This window comes from Bufo bufo, chromosome 5, assembly GCF_905171765.1.
Source record: "Bufo bufo chromosome 5, aBufBuf1.1, whole genome shotgun sequence".
Classification (NCBI taxonomy): domain Eukaryota; kingdom Metazoa; phylum Chordata; class Amphibia; order Anura; family Bufonidae; genus Bufo; species Bufo bufo.
This window is the reverse complement of record NC_053393.1, coordinates 216,575,692-216,589,223: the sequence shown is the minus strand read 5'-3', so window position 1 is coordinate 216,589,223 and position 13,532 is coordinate 216,575,692. Positions and strand designations below refer to the sequence as shown.

At 42.5% G+C, this 13,532-nt stretch overlaps 2 protein-coding genes across 2 annotated transcripts in view; both read right to left on the bottom strand.

Annotated features, from left to right (window-relative positions):
* Positions 1–13,532, bottom strand: part of CNTNAP2 (contactin associated protein 2) — a 2,268,074-nt gene that overhangs the window by 24,806 nt on the left and 2,229,736 nt on the right. Inside the window, exon 22 of the mRNA XM_040431924.1 lies at positions 997–1,218. Within this exon, the coding sequence (XP_040287858.1) occupies positions 997–1,218 (222 nt within the window). The remainder of the gene's footprint in view (positions 1–996; positions 1,219–13,532) is intronic.
* LOC121001043 (carboxymethylenebutenolidase homolog) overlaps positions 1–13,532 on the bottom strand; it is a 921,426-nt gene that overhangs the window by 89,283 nt on the left and 818,611 nt on the right. The window lies entirely within an intron of this gene.

Here is a 13,532-nt window from a genome sequence, read left to right as displayed (position 1 = left end):
GAAATGGTGATGTCAACTCTCCCTCACATAGATTTATTAGCAACAAATATAAAACCAGTAGATAGTGAGATAATGAAGATTTCTCACTGAGAAAATTGAGATCACCTATCCGGGTGCCTTTCATTTATATATTTCTCTGTAACTGAATTATCATTTTAATATCATACACTGATATAATGTCATGAAGACACCACAATTTTTTAAAACACATTTTGGAAATTTATTTCTCAACGTGTGCCTACAGTGTAAAATAAAAGCTTCCTAGTGCTCTTCAATCCTAATGTACAGGACCTGGTGGGTTCTGGTGATAGAGAGCGCCAAACCGCTGATATAGACATAAACAGCACAATTCTTGCTACCTGCAGCCACCACTAGAGGATGCTCAGGAGCTTAATGCATACAGTACTATTGCCTTGCATGGTGGACACTTGCTATGGTGTCACTATTATGTTACCTTGATGTTGTAATTTCTGGAGCTATTCTTCTAATACTATCTACAGATTCCAAAACTGTTTTTAAAACTTAGCCAACCGCAGAATATGTAAATGTACTTCCATCAAGTTAATGTGCTGTGTCTAATTAACAAAGAAGAATGGCTGCGTTGGTAGAATGCCAAAATTAACATATCATGTTTGTTTTTGCCAATAAACTATAAAGAAAATTGCTATTTCTGTTCTCTGAAGCGTGAAATGTTGTTGAGCATATGTAAAGGCTGAATTAAAGGTAACGTGCAGCAATTCTTTGGCAGGGACCCGTGTCCCCTGTTTGAATTGGTCGAGGATGGACACCACCATTCATCTCTATGGGACTGTTAGGGACATTTTCAAACATGAAATTATGAACGTTAGATATGAATAAAATATCAACAATACATTTCAAACAGAGGGGCAACTTGAAGCTGCTAGTGCAAAATTTGTCCCTCAACCAACAGTCATGCGCCATTTATAGCAGTGCTGTCCTCTTATGTGGCAGAGGGGCAGTAAACAGATGCAGTACCTGAGTGCCAAGGATTGTTTTCCGATGCCATTTGAGGGATGGTCAGCGGTGACGCACCACAGTTCGATTCCACAAGCTCTCCCACCACTTGCACCTGGGAGTTATTTCGCGACCTTAAGGCAAGCTTGAGAGGGGCTATAAGATTGAACTGTACTCTGGACAAGCAGCCGCTGAAGCCTGGAGTGTTGTAGGATTGGATCTCCTGATCTATAGTTCCAGTCTCTGGAGACACAAGAGAAAATTTATGCGTTAGCAAGTCATTGCATTTTAAAGGATGGATAGAGAAGCTATCTGAGTAGTGGTCAATCTTGTCGGCCAGACAGAACGATGTGCAAGCACCTACGTTTTCTGCATTGCAGTGCAGATATAGGAACAGGGCCTTAGTTAAAGGTATATTTGGTAAGCGTCCAAATAGAACTACCATTTCAGTGCTCAGTTCTTGTAATGTCGACTAAGCTTCTGAAAAGTAACTGAAAGAAACTCTGCCCATACGGTTTTTAGTATAACCAGCTTTTTATGTACCATACATTGTAGATTTATGTATATATGACCAATAATATAGTTTCCCTAATTCTAGGTATTACGCTAAATCACGGGAAGGAAGTAAATGGTGGTTTTCAATGGTTAAAGAGGTTGTCCGAGTTCAGAGCTGAACCCAGACATATCCCCATTTTCACCCCCTGATATGAGATTCTGAGCATTTCATGCTATGATGCTCTCCCATGCCCTGTGCTGTATCGCGCAGGGCAAGGGCTTTTTTGTTTACATTGGCACACTGCTAGACGGAGGCTTTCACCCAGCAGTGTTCCCGGTGACATCACCGGCTCTGATGGGCGGGCTTTAACTGTTTTACATGCTAGGGCAGCACTAAAGCCCGCCCATTTGTGCTGTTGACGTCACTAGCAGTCCCCGCCTAGCAGTCCCCATGTAGAGCCCAGTTAGTCACCGTGTCTCCAAAAAAATTCCTTTGCCCTGCGTGATCCAGCACAGGGCAAAGGAGAACATCATATCAGGGGGGCCGGAGGTGTGAAGATGGGGATATGTCTGGGTTCTGCTCTGAACCCGGACAACCCCTTTAAAGGGGTTTTTGAGACTTAGATATTGATGACCTATCCTCAAGATAGGTTGTCAATATCAGATCTGTGGAGGTCTGACATCTGGCATTCCTACTTATCAGTAGTAGTAGTTTTCAGGTAGGGTCGCCCCCCCCCTCCCTCAGGATAGGTCATCAATATCTAAGTCTAGGAAAGCCCCTTCAAATAATAACCTCTTTTCTCTGCAACTGTAGAGGATGATCTCAAAGGGATTAAACTGATCAAAGGCATCCGAAAGTGAAAGGCTACTTATGTGGTCGATATCTGGGTCTGGCTCCTCTGAAGCATGACGCCTTTTGACCTTGCAGAAATCAGTGGTATACCACAGACAGGAACCAACCTCTTTTCCCAAGTGATATCAGTATATAAGAAAACAATGTCATAACAGTTAGTAATACCAGAGCCAGGAGACAAGCATACAGCTATTTCTGCATGGTCAATGACCTTATGCTGTTTACTAAATAGTTAATTTCATGTGTTAATGTCATTTATTATGGGGATTTTAATACCATAGATAAAACAATGTGAAACTTTATTCGAAAAGCGACAACCCTAAGAAAAAGAGGATAACCACTTTGAAGAACGTTTTTGCCTAAAGTGACCTTCACTTAATAGTCCCTACTGAAGTTGTGTTGGTGGCCACTTGTTTGTCACTTTAGGAGAACACGAGGGGGAAAGAACTGAATAGAATTTTTAAAAGTTAACAGAAGATAACTCAAAGTGACATGATTTTTATGGAAAATTTCTGTAAATAGTATGAGATGTAAGCATTGCACAATATGTAAACCTCTTTAGAAATGATTTTATATATCAAACTTAAAGAGGAACAGTCAGCTCTCCTGCCATGTTTATTTTATTAAAAACTTGTATTCCCCATGTAATAACAAGTCTAGAGCATCTTTTCTTAGAATTTTGCATTGTTGTTTGCCTCTGTTACTCCTCTACAAAATGCATGACTAAATTGATGACTTGGCATTAACATCCCCCTTCTCAGTGCCTCTACACGTTCTGACACTTGTATCAGAGTATACAGGAACATACCTCATGGAGGATCTAAAATTTGAACAGTGCCTAGGGCAGTGCTGAGGCAAGTTCTCAGAGGTTTCAAACTGCCTCCCCTTCTTCAGCATGTCAGTTGTCAGATGGAAAGTCAGTGATTAGTTCCCCCCACCACTCCGAAGAATACCTGTAATCGTTAGCTTTCCTATTTTAGAGGGGTAGATGTATTAATACTATCACTAGACTAAACAGTCTAAAATGCTCCAGATTTATCACATTAGCTGGTTGATACATCTGGTACACCTATTATGTGGCTTACTTTTTGCTCCTGAATTTTGGCACCTCTACAGCCACACCCCCTGATGGCTAAGTGGTGCCCCTTTCTGTCCACTTGTCAGAAGCATTTGTGACAATAAATATAGTGCATGGCCTCTGCATTTAGTTTAATCCAGAATTATGGCGCTTTTTTAATAGTAAATCTACCCCATTCTTCCCACTTTCCTCTGTGCCTTTGCATATCTGCTTTCCTCAGTGCTGTATGGGCTGTCTACCTTACCATAAATTTGTGTGACAGGTACCTGTTAGTACTGCGGCCTGTGTCTGCCATTGTCCCAAGCAGGCACAGGCACTGCGTTAATCACCCCTCCTGTCCTGTCTGGACAGACCTGCTGCCCCTCCACTTCCTCACCTACATCGGGGCCGGCTGCCAGAGTCTTGTTCTCCTCCTACAGGCCGCAGCCTGCACTTTGCTACCCAGTCTGCTTCCTCACATAGGGCACGCGTGCTTCCTGGCTCTTAAAGGGACAGAATGTGCACGCCCTATTTTCTCCCTAGTCTTTGGCTGGCTGTATCATGAGGCTGTGTATATAAGGCCCTTCACCAGTGGAGCTGCCTGAGCTTTAGGTTGTTTCAAGTGAAGGTGGGCTGCTCCTGTCCGTCTGCCTGCGTACCAGACTCTGATTGTCTACTGATTCAGACCCTCCGCTGCCTGACCCGATCACTGCTTGCTTACAGTACTGACCCTCTGCTGCCTGATCTGACTTCAATTTTTAGTTTCATGGATTCACAGAAACTCTGCCTGCCCTGACCTCTGCCTGCTTTCTGACTACAAGTTTTGCTTTGCTTAATCCCTCAGTGCTGTGCACGCAGGTGGGTCAGCAGCCAATCACACAGGGACTATTCCAAGAGGCAGCAGCCTGGTGGCTCCCCTGCCTGCGAAGACCAGACCCCTGTATAGGGGTTAAAGGTTGAAAACCAGCGGACTGCCAGGATAATGTCCTTAGGACTCGTGCAATGTCAAACAGGTTGGTTGAAACAGTGGGTCCACATTCACTGTCTGTCACAGTACCATCACCAATTCACTTAAGAGAAGTAAGCATTAGGCCGGAGCACTTACAGTATCATCAGCCAATCACACACAGCATTCAACTGGTTGTGCAAAGAAATGTAAAGGCAGAATAATTTTAGTTTTGAACCATAAATTGTACCTGTCCAAATAATATTACCCTAGGCAGTTGCCTATTTTGCCTACCCCTTATTCCAATTCTGCGCAGGGATGGGGCAAGGAGTAGGCATGGTAGACAGCTACCTAGGGTATTAAGACAGGAGACACAATTCATGGATTAAGAGGAATTACTTTTTATTTTTAAATTTTTATTTTTTCTATGTAACCCTGGTATATTTTTAAGCTATGGTACCTTAAACCTTCATCTAGATAAATCAGTTTTTTGTTGTTACATCACATCTAATTTAGTTGAGTAGCTGCTAAATAGCCTCTCAAATGTCATGCTTCTCTCCTTACTCAGCAGTTTTTGAGGCTATTGGGTGGACATGATTAGTTCAGCTCTTGTAGGCTAAGTTACGCTTTTAGGTTAATGTTACTTACCCAATTGCTTCTCAAATTACTCAGAAGCTCTCTTTTGTTCTCTCTCTATTTCCCTTTCTTGCTCTCTATATCTCATTTTTTGCCTGATTGATATAACTGGTACTGTCTAGGATTCTTTTGTCTAGAAGTCAAGAATGTTGGTCAAGGTGGATCTATTTTTGGGTTGCTGTGCACCACTGGTGGTACCATCCCCACTGATGATCTGTGACCTTGCTGATATGACACTGACTTCTATGACACACTGAACGGATGCTTTTAGCCTTGCATCTGTACACCCTGCTTCCACTACAGACAAATGGAAATCAATTTTACAAGATGATGATTTTATAAACATCTGCCGTTTACAGCATTCTGATGATACCTCATAAAGCACATTAGGGTGATGAAGGGTTTTCGAGAAGAAACGCATGCACACATCTAATATGCCGGCTTTTACTCAATGTTAAATAAGAATACGTTAACGTGCTTCCAGCAATTTTATTGCCTATTTAAATGAGTCTGCCTGACATCAACCTGCCGCTGTAAATACAGTGTACGATGGAGGCTCGCTAGAAATAGCTCTGTTACTGTGGAAGATGCATTGACTCACTATTCCCTACCGCAATACTGATGTGTGGAGATAAGCAGAGCAAGAACAGATGGAAAAAACCCAGGACTCTAATTTAGTTTTTTTGAAGGGCAAAATGGTATATCTAAAAATAAGAATGTATTGCTGGCAATTCTGAAAAGAAAATGTGGTAGGAGGACTGCATGAGTTTTAGTCCTAATACAAGTGACAATGTTTTCACCTTAAGGAACATTATAGACACCATCTGTTACCTTCTTATGATTTTTGACCTTTTTATGCCAAGACTTTCAATTACTGGTAGGTAGATGCTAATATACAGTACAGACCAAAAGTTTGGACACACCTTCTCATTCAAAGAGTTTTCTTTATTTTCATGACTATGAAGGCATCAAAACTATGAATTAACACATGTGGAATTATATACATAACAAACAAGTGTGAAACAACTGAAAATATGTCATATTCTAGGTTCTTCAAAGTAGCCACCTTTTGCTTTGATTACTGCTTTGCACACTCTTGGCATTCTCTTGATGAGCTTCAAGAGGTAGTCCCCAGAAATGTTTTTCACTTCACAAGTGGGCCCTGTCAGGTTTAATAAGTGGGATTTCTTGCCTTATAAATGGGGTTGGGAGCATCAGTTGTGTTGAGGAGAAGTCAGGTGGATACACAGCTGATAGTCCTACTGAATAGACTGTTAGAATTTGTATTATGGCAAGAAAAAAGCAGCTAAGTAAAGAAAAACGAGTGGCCATCATTACTTTTTGACCATGAAGGAGAGTGACAGGCATCGTCCACCATGTAGTCTGCTATTCCTACCCCTTGGTTCTGGCCAGGCTATGGGAGTACACCTAACATTTATCTACAGCAGCCAACCAGTAAGTCTATGTCTAAATATGAAGCAAGCCTAGTGAAGGTTACAGTTGAATCCAGCCTATGGACTTCACAAGCACAAGGGCCTGAGAGCAACTTTAGGAGAGTCGGGACACGAATGGAGAATTGTCCTTATTCACTAGAAGCCTTCCGGGATATAGTGGAAACCTAAAAACCTGAATCCTTCAGGGAAGCATCCTACAAATAATGTAGCAGAAGACTGATGCCTGCCACGAAAGGAGAACGCCCTTATTGGATAGCTCAAGATAAGTAGAAAACAGTATATTTAGTACCATTGTGCTATAGTTTGGACTTAGAATAATTACAGAAGTCTTGCCTGTAAAGTGTCAGCCTTAAAGAGAACTCCTCAACTGACAATTGCCTAAACCTGATAAAAAGAATACTATTGAACTTATTTCTGAGTCATCACTAATGCCATACAAATGAGCTGTATCTGTACTGACTACCTGAAGACAATTGATTCAGTAAATGTTCAACTGTTTGATTACAACTGACTCCTCATCATTCCTACTACTACACTCAACATTTGCACCTTACGGTGCTGGCGTCACGAACACAGGGGCCCTGCCACCAAAGCACCTTAAACACCTATACCAGCACCTCAACTTCCATCTGGCTAGTGTTCCTTGCAATGGAGAGTGCCTCGGAGGATTTAGTGCTGTCTTCCCCATCACTGTACGCCGGTCCAGGGAGGCTCTGCTAACCGTGAGTAAATCAACTCCACCGTATCCTCACGTGTTGCCCCTGCGGCCTGGTCGCTACATATGCCTTTGCGAAATGGACATACCGATGTGGAAAGCACACAGATAGAATATGTTCTATTCTTCGCCGCAAAATGCAGACCATGGAACCATTGAATTCAATGAATTCTGCAAAAAACAGAAGCAACATGGATATCATGGAGATCTGCATTTTGCGTGAGGGGTGAAGAGGGGGCCATGAGACACAAGCTGACATGACAGTAACACGGGCTGATTGTACCGCAGACAATTTGCATATTATGGCAGCACATTGCCTGTTTACATGGAAGGATATACTGCCGACAAACAATTAATTATTTTTATGGTTACGTAACAGATGTGATCATCCGACAAACAAAGGTTGATGGGTATGTCTAGACAGAAGACTGATCAGTGTACAAACCCTCGTTCCCAATCAGCAATCAGTGGCCCATGTAAAAGGTCCAGCTTTTACATATTGATCCTCCGGATAGGTCATCAATATCAGACAGGTGGGGGAACCACATCTGGCACCTTCACTGGTCAGCTGTCTTTGACAGCCTTGAATAGGAGCTTTATACCAGCATGGCCACTATATACAGTGGGTGTAGTTATACCAGCATGGCCACTATACAGTGGGTGAAGCCTTCTGCCACTGTTTAGTTTCCAACAACTGATATGTGGGGTGATGGATGTTGGACCCACACCGATCCAATATTGATGACCTGTCCAGAGGATAGATCATAAATATCTAAAAGCTGGAATACTCCTTTAAAAAGCTGAAAGCAGCAGCAGATATAAGTGAGCATCATGGGAAAAGCTATACTATACATAAGCATTTAGGAGCACAGCCAAGTCTTTATTTTTGACCTTTTTCTTTTCTGTAGTGACAGGTATGCTTGAAACTATTAAAAAAAACGTTCAAAAGCAGAGCTTTCATTATGCTGGAGTTGGTGGTTTAAAGCATCCAATGCTTTCACAATAAGTGCCTTTGAAATGCCAGTCTTTGTTATAATAGCGCTTTTAAATGTGCCAATATCTCCAATAAGTGACAATAGTGGTTGTACTGTATGCAGCCATATATTTAGGAACAATCTATCTGTTGATGCTGCTGGCGGCTTACGTCCGTATACTGTGTGTGTGTATGTATATATATATATATATATATATATATGTGTGTGTCCTATACTCTCCTATACGTTTACCAACATCCTCACCCCCAGGAACGCCTGAACATTTATGGGTATTACATAAGCCCCAATGACTAGTGTTGAGCGAATTAAAGTATCCGAAGTGGAATTCAACCCAAATTTCAGGAAAAACTCGATTTGCCCCAAAGCCGAATTTCCTCGCACTTTGTGGCAACGAATCAATTTTGGCTAAAATAGCAGTAAAAAAAATATACATACTCCATCCATTTGCGTGTGAAGAGGCTGGTGCAGCCATCTTGATTGAACATACCTTTGCGCGGTGACATGATATCACCATGCCGACCGGCGCGATGACATCATCATGTCACACGCGAAAGTTAGTGCAGTGTCTTTACGCGATCGAATGGATAAGGTGAGTATTTTTTTTTTTTTTACTGGATTAAACACTAAAAGCAGTCAAATCGAAATTTTCAGAATTTCGCTCATCTCTACCAATGACTTTTGGCTGGCGATATCCTGAAATTTCCAGGACTGCCTCTGAAAATTAGGGAAGGTGTCTGCGAATCTGGGACTGCTGGCAAATATGCTCTTCATTTCCTTACTAAAGTAATATTTAATCTGGGAAATGTACATTGAAAATGTAGACTGAAAGGTTATTTCATAAACCGCAAAGTATGAATACGAGAGCAATAGAAACATAGCACAGTCTCTGTTCTACTTATAGAAAGTGCTTTAAAGAAAACTGTTTTTGCCCATAGCAGCCAATCACAGCACGGATTTCATTTTTCAAGCGCAGAATACAAAAAGGAAATTGTGCTGTGATTGGTTGCTATGGACAGCAAAGGCAGTTTTCTTTCAGACAGTTTTATAAATCTCCCCCAATATTCTATATCTTCAGTATCAGGGTCCATTCACACTGCCTTGTGGTTTGGCATAACATTTGGTATAGCCTACGGATAATGTATGCAAGTAGCCAGCATGTTATAGAGCAGGAGGAGCTGAGCAGATGGATATCTATTTTTGTGGGAAAAGATTCATTAAAACCTGTAATTTATACATTTAGATCTCTGCTTTTTCTAACTTAAGACCCCAGTTAGGGCTCTTTCACACGAGCGTGGAATCTGCTGCGTGAAAGAGTGCCAAGCCCCGTTCCGGACAGTAACATGATTGATAATGCTCTTTGCCTCTCTGTAACCTTTGTACTACAAAATCATGGCATCCACTCGTGTGAAAGAGCTCTAAACAGCTCTCAGTACACGGAGGAGATGCTATAATGAGTGTTTATAAGCTGTCAGGAATTCAGAGATAAGAGCTATACATCCAGCTGTTAGAGCAGCAACCTATGGCCCTAATTTATCATATCATGGGCACGGGCGTGTGAATAAGACCTTAGGCTGAAAAGACACAGGTATTTAGTGGTGTTTTTCAGCGCTTTTGCTGTTTTAGTGGTGTTATTTGAATGTGGTTATTTTTTTCTGCGGTTTGTTTTTTCGATAAAAATGATAGCTCCAAATGTTAGCTGAAAGTCTATGGGAAATATGAAACAGGACAGATGAAGAATTTGCTCTGCAGTTTTTTCATCACTAAGAAAAACGCCAAAGAAACCACTTGCAGTTTTTCCATACTGCATGTGGTTTTTATGGCATTTTATGCAAAACAAATGTGTGACAGCGTTTTTTCTGTTTTTTTTCAATAAAAAATGGCTGAAAAAACATCAAAAGCTTTTACATGCTGCGTTTCTAAGAAAAATGCCAGAGACAAAAAAAATCCCCCCAATTTGAAAAAAAAACGCCACTAGGCAAAAAACAGTCCAGCATTTCATATTTCCTGTAGTCCTATAGCTAATATCTGGGCAATAGATGGGCTAACCACATGGGCCCATCTATTGCTTTGAGAGGTCTCTTTAGGAGATCTAATGCTCCCTTCAGCTTGCCGTCATATTGGCATGTCAGACTCAGATTTACTGATCCAAGATAAGTAATTGGTCAGCACTGCCGAACATGACTGCAAAGCCAGCACTTGAAGTTCATGATTGAATCATTTTTCTAGCTGCTGGGAACCATGCCAGATAATCGAAAGGTACAAGTCTCAAAGGTCTTAACTAAACATCTTATCATCTTAGTGGTCACTAAGTGAGTGGCCTGTAATAAGAGGAGTAATTAGTAATGATTGGACCTCATCAAAGGAGTGTCTCTCAACTTAGTAAGACACATTCTAAGGGTATGTTCACACAATTTAAATACACATCTGATAACTCATATGTGTATTTGCAATGGAATCCACTGCAAAAATCTGTGACCCTTGGATTTCTGCTGTAGATTTGCAGGTTGTCATGCTGAGGATCCACACATGGATTAGTCACGTTCAATAGGACAACCCTGCTGTGGTTTCCATGTGGATTTTGTGCCAAGAAGTGACATGTTCACATCTTGTGAACCAAGTTTAGCTATTCCCCTCCCTCCATCCACCCACCGCTGGTCTCATGCCTTCCCCACCAGTTCTCTTGTTCCTATGTGCACAGTGATGTGACACATCCATAGTGGTGACATGTCAGATGACCTTGCCGGGCAATTACTGACTGCACCTTGATCTCACCATGCATGTAATGGCTAGTGATTGGCAGCCACCATCGCTACGAATGTCATCAGTGACGTGAAAATAATGCAAACTTTGCATTTCAACCATAAATTTAAACATTTGAAATCCTAGAAGCCCACCCTTTAGAATAAAATACTCAAATTGTTTTTCATGTTGGAGTGAGCTGTAGAGGTATTAAGGTTACATGTCCTTCTACAGCAGGACTCCATTATGCCATCATAAGTAATTAATAGAAGTATAATTAAATAACAGCAGCTTGATTATGGTTTCCAGTTAGGCCTCATGCACACGACCAACTAAAAAAACGGGGTCCATAGGTCCGTGATCTGTGACTGTTTTTTCGTCCGTGGGTCTTCCTTGATTTTTGGAGGATCCACGGACATAAAAAAAAAGTAGTTTTGGTGTCCGCCTGGCCGTGCGGTGCCAAACGGATCCGTCCTGAATTACAATGCAAGTCAATGGGGACGGATCCGTTTGACGTTGACACAATATGGTGCAATTGCAAACGGATCCGTCCCCCATTGACTTTCAAAGTAAAGTCAGGAGTCCCTTTTATACCATCGGATTGGAGTTTTCTCCAATCCGATGGTATATTTTAACTTGAAGCGTCCCCATCACCATGGCAACGCCTCTATGTTAAAATATACCATCGGATTTGAGTTAGATCGTGAAACTCAGATCCGACAGTATATTCTAACACAGATGCGTTCCCATAGTGATGGGGACGCTTCAAGTTAGAATATCCTACGAACTGTGTACATGACTGCCCCCTGCTGCCTGGCAGCACCCGATCTCTTACAGGGGGCTGTGATCCGCACAATTAACCCCTCAGGTGCCGCACCTGAGGGGTTAATTGTGCGTATCATAGCCCCCTGTAAGAGATCAGGTGTTGCCAGGCAGGAGGGGGCAGACCCCCCCTCCCTCCCCTGTATTACATTCATTGGTGGTCAGTGCGGCCTCCCCTCTCCCCCCCCCTAATTAAAATCACGTTCCAAATCCCCCATCATTGGTGGCCAGTGCAGCCTCACATCTCCCCCTCCTTGTTAAAATCACGTTCCGAATCCCCCATCATTGGTGGCCAGTGCGGCCTCACATCCCCATCTCTGTGACCGGCCAGGCGCTCCTCCTACTGGTAAGTGAAAGGTCTGTGCGGCTCATTGCTTATAGCACAGACCTGTCACTTACCAGTAGGAGGAGCGCAGACAGACATCGCAGCTCGCAGGTAAGTATAATGCTTCTAAAAATTGCTAAGTAACCATGGCAACCAGGACTGCAGTAGTGTCCTGGTTGCCATGGTTACCGATCGGAGCCCCAGCGATTAAACTGGGACTCCGATCGGAACTCTCCACTGCCACCAATGATGGGGGATTCGGAACGTGATTTTAACTAGGGGGGGGGGGAGATGTGAGGCCACACTGGCCACCAATGATGGGGGATTCGGAACGTGATTTTAACAAGGGGGGGGAGAGATGTGAGGCCGCACTGGCCACCAATGATGGGGGATTCGGAACGTGATTTTAACTGGTGGGGGGGAGAGAGGGGAGGCCGCACTGGCCACCAATGAATATAATATTGGGGAGGGAGGGGGTCTGCCCTCTCCTGCCTGGCACCACCTGATCTCTTACAGGGGGCTATGATATGCACAATTAACCCTTTAGGTGTGGCACCTGAGGGGTTAATTGTGCGGATCACAGCCACCTGTAAAAGATCGGGTGCTGCCAGGCAGCAGGGGGCAGTCATGTACACAGTTCTCAGTATATTCTAACTTGAAGCGTCCCCATCACTATGGGAACGCCTCTGTGTTAGAATATACTGTCGGATATGAGTTTTCACGAAGTGAAAACTCATATCTGAAAAAGCTTTTATGCAGATCTTCTGCGATCCGTCTGTGTGAAAGTTGCCAACGGCCACGGATCACGGACGCGGATGCCAATCTTGTGTGCATCCGTGTTTTTTCACGGACCCATTAACTTGAATGGGTCCGTGAACCGTTGTCCGTCAAAAAAATAGGACAGGAAACACGGATCACGGCCGCGGATGAACAACGGTGCATTTTCCGAGTTTTCAACGGACCCATTGAAAGTCAATGGGTCCGCAGAAAATCACGGAAAACGGAACAACGGCCACGGATGCACACAACTGTCGTGTGCATGAGGCCTTAACAAGATAACATTTTTTTTTTTACATGTGTAGAGCTATAATGAACTATAAAATAAGCCTAAACAGCAAATAAAAATAATGAGGTTATAAAAAGGGACTACACTTTACTCTTTACAGTATGGACAGTACTAAAGGAAGGTGAAGTCTCGCTTAACACTGTCCATATAGAAGTATTTTTGGGTAGAGGTCTTTTGCTGTTTTTTTTGCTAGAGAAAAAATTGTATAGTTTCTCAAGCATTATGTTTAGGTATTTCATAGTCTATCATGGACAATGGTAACTACAGGGATTTTTTTTTATTACTTCCTACAGGCTATGACAATGGTACTTAAAATTACCAGCATTTATGTTGTTATGGGAAAAAGGATGATGCAAAGCTGCAATAGACATATGTAACTTATTTCCCATCAGATATAAAGCCTACATAGCTAAACCATCTGCAGTCTAAGGGCTCATGAACACGACTGTATGTA